The sequence below is a fragment of the Ceratina calcarata genome, unplaced genomic scaffold (assembly GCF_001652005.2).
Source record: "Ceratina calcarata isolate Rehan_Ccalc_2016 unplaced genomic scaffold, ASM165200v1 scaffold336, whole genome shotgun sequence".
Classification (NCBI taxonomy): domain Eukaryota; kingdom Metazoa; phylum Arthropoda; class Insecta; order Hymenoptera; family Apidae; genus Ceratina; species Ceratina calcarata.
In genome coordinates this window covers 3455-5072 of record NW_017156386.1, presented here as the reverse complement: position 1 = coordinate 5072, position 1618 = coordinate 3455, and the positions used below count along the sequence as shown (strand labels likewise).

The 1618-nt window shown below is 37.9% G+C and overlaps 1 protein-coding gene across 1 annotated transcript in view; it reads right to left on the bottom strand.

The window, feature by feature from the left end:
* LOC108624927 (neprilysin-1) overlaps positions 1 to 1586 on the bottom strand; it is a gene marked incomplete at its 5' end in the record, with an annotated part of 3654 nt that extends 2068 nt beyond the window's left edge. The window contains 4 exons of the mRNA XM_026813487.1: positions 91 to 479; positions 679 to 841; positions 909 to 1091; positions 1293 to 1586. Of these exons, the coding sequence (XP_026669288.1) occupies positions 91 to 479; positions 679 to 841; positions 909 to 1091; positions 1293 to 1586 (1029 nt within the window). The remainder of the gene's footprint in view (positions 1 to 90; positions 480 to 678; positions 842 to 908; positions 1092 to 1292) is intronic.
* Between the last annotated feature and the right edge of the window lie 32 nt (positions 1587 to 1618).

Sequence of the window (1618 nt, the reverse complement as noted above, 5' to 3'; positions counted from 1 at the left end):
TTATTATTAGCATTATTCTTCCGACATCTGATTTCTTTTTAATTATAGGAAATGCGTTTTTCTAAGGTACATAATCTTTTGGGATTGACTGTATAGCCAATACATCCTTAATTTAGAAACACATGAAATCCGCAGTCTAATAATTAGAATGAAATAATTCACCCTAAATGATTGTTTGAGTCCGCCGTTGTCAGCAATGTTCTCCCCTTGGGTCATCCTCCCATTGATATACAAATCGACTTCCTGTAATTTGTATTTTGAATACTGATCGACGATGCATTGCGCCCTTTCCCTGAATGCTTTCACGGTCGCGTTGTTCCACCATTGCATCATGTTCCCATCTTTGTCGAACTGGCGCCCTTTATCATCGAAACCGTGAGTGATCTCGTGGCCGATTACCACTCCGATCCCACCGTAGTTCAATGATTTCGGAAAATGCTGCGAGTAGAAAGGCGGCTGCAGAATTCCGGCCGGAAAAACTGCAACAAATCATGTTACAAATTAAAATATACTTGCTTATGCATCGAATGTGTTAGACTAGAGATTTTTTATGGAAAATGAGACGTTTATCTCAGTCGATTGAAAGCAATCATTTTTGATATTTTTATCAGTTTTAATTTTCTGCATGGGCAAATTTTATGAACGCATGAAATCCTCGATGCTCGTCGATTAATTTACCAATGTCGTTTTTATTAGGATTGTAATAGGCGTTGACAACGGCCGGTTCCGTGGTCCATTTGTCCTTATCAACCGGCTTCCGCAGTTTCTCTAGATTGTGATAAGCATCGTACTGGAGCACAGCCAGTACATTCCCCAAGTAATGATTCTCAGTAATTTGCAGCTGCGAAATAATACTTGAAAAGAATTCGTATTATGAAACAAATTATTAATTAATTCATTTTCTGTACCGTCACGTATTCCTTGGAGAGTTCTATGGGATCCTTTAGAAATTCTGGATACCCGATTCTCTCGTTCATCGAGTCAGCTTTGCTCTTAGCCACAGCCCTGGTTCCACTGTCCATCCAATGATTCTCGGCTAGTAACTCGTTGAACGCTTCTCGTATCGTGCGAATCATTTCCAGTGCCGTCTCCTGAAAACGGAATTCATCCTCCAGAACGACGTGATATTTCTAGGCATTTTTAATTTTTAATCTAAATTCAAGCATTTTTTAATTAAAATTCGATGATGTTGGATTACTGCTTGATGTCTTTTTCTTCTCTTCTAAATTCTTTTTCCATTTCATTTATCTACTTTTTCCTCTTGGATTTGGGTAAATAAATGAAACAGTCACCTTGCTATCATGGTTGAAATTGTCGCGTATGAAGAGAGCACCCACTGCCATGCCAAGCTTTTTATTTGTCCATTCGACGCAATGGGACCACCTGTTCCTCTCACTCAATATGCCCAACAAGATCTTTCGAAACTCGACCCTCTTCTGCTGGTACTCGTCTATCATATGAGGCATCAGCGACATTACCAGTTTCCATAATATGAAATTATGCAATGTCCTACAAGAGAAATCATTTCTTTTCAATATCACTGAAAATTTTAATGACAAATATATATTACAATCAGTAAAAGAATTGATTCGTCAGTCTCAATTAATTTATTTTTATA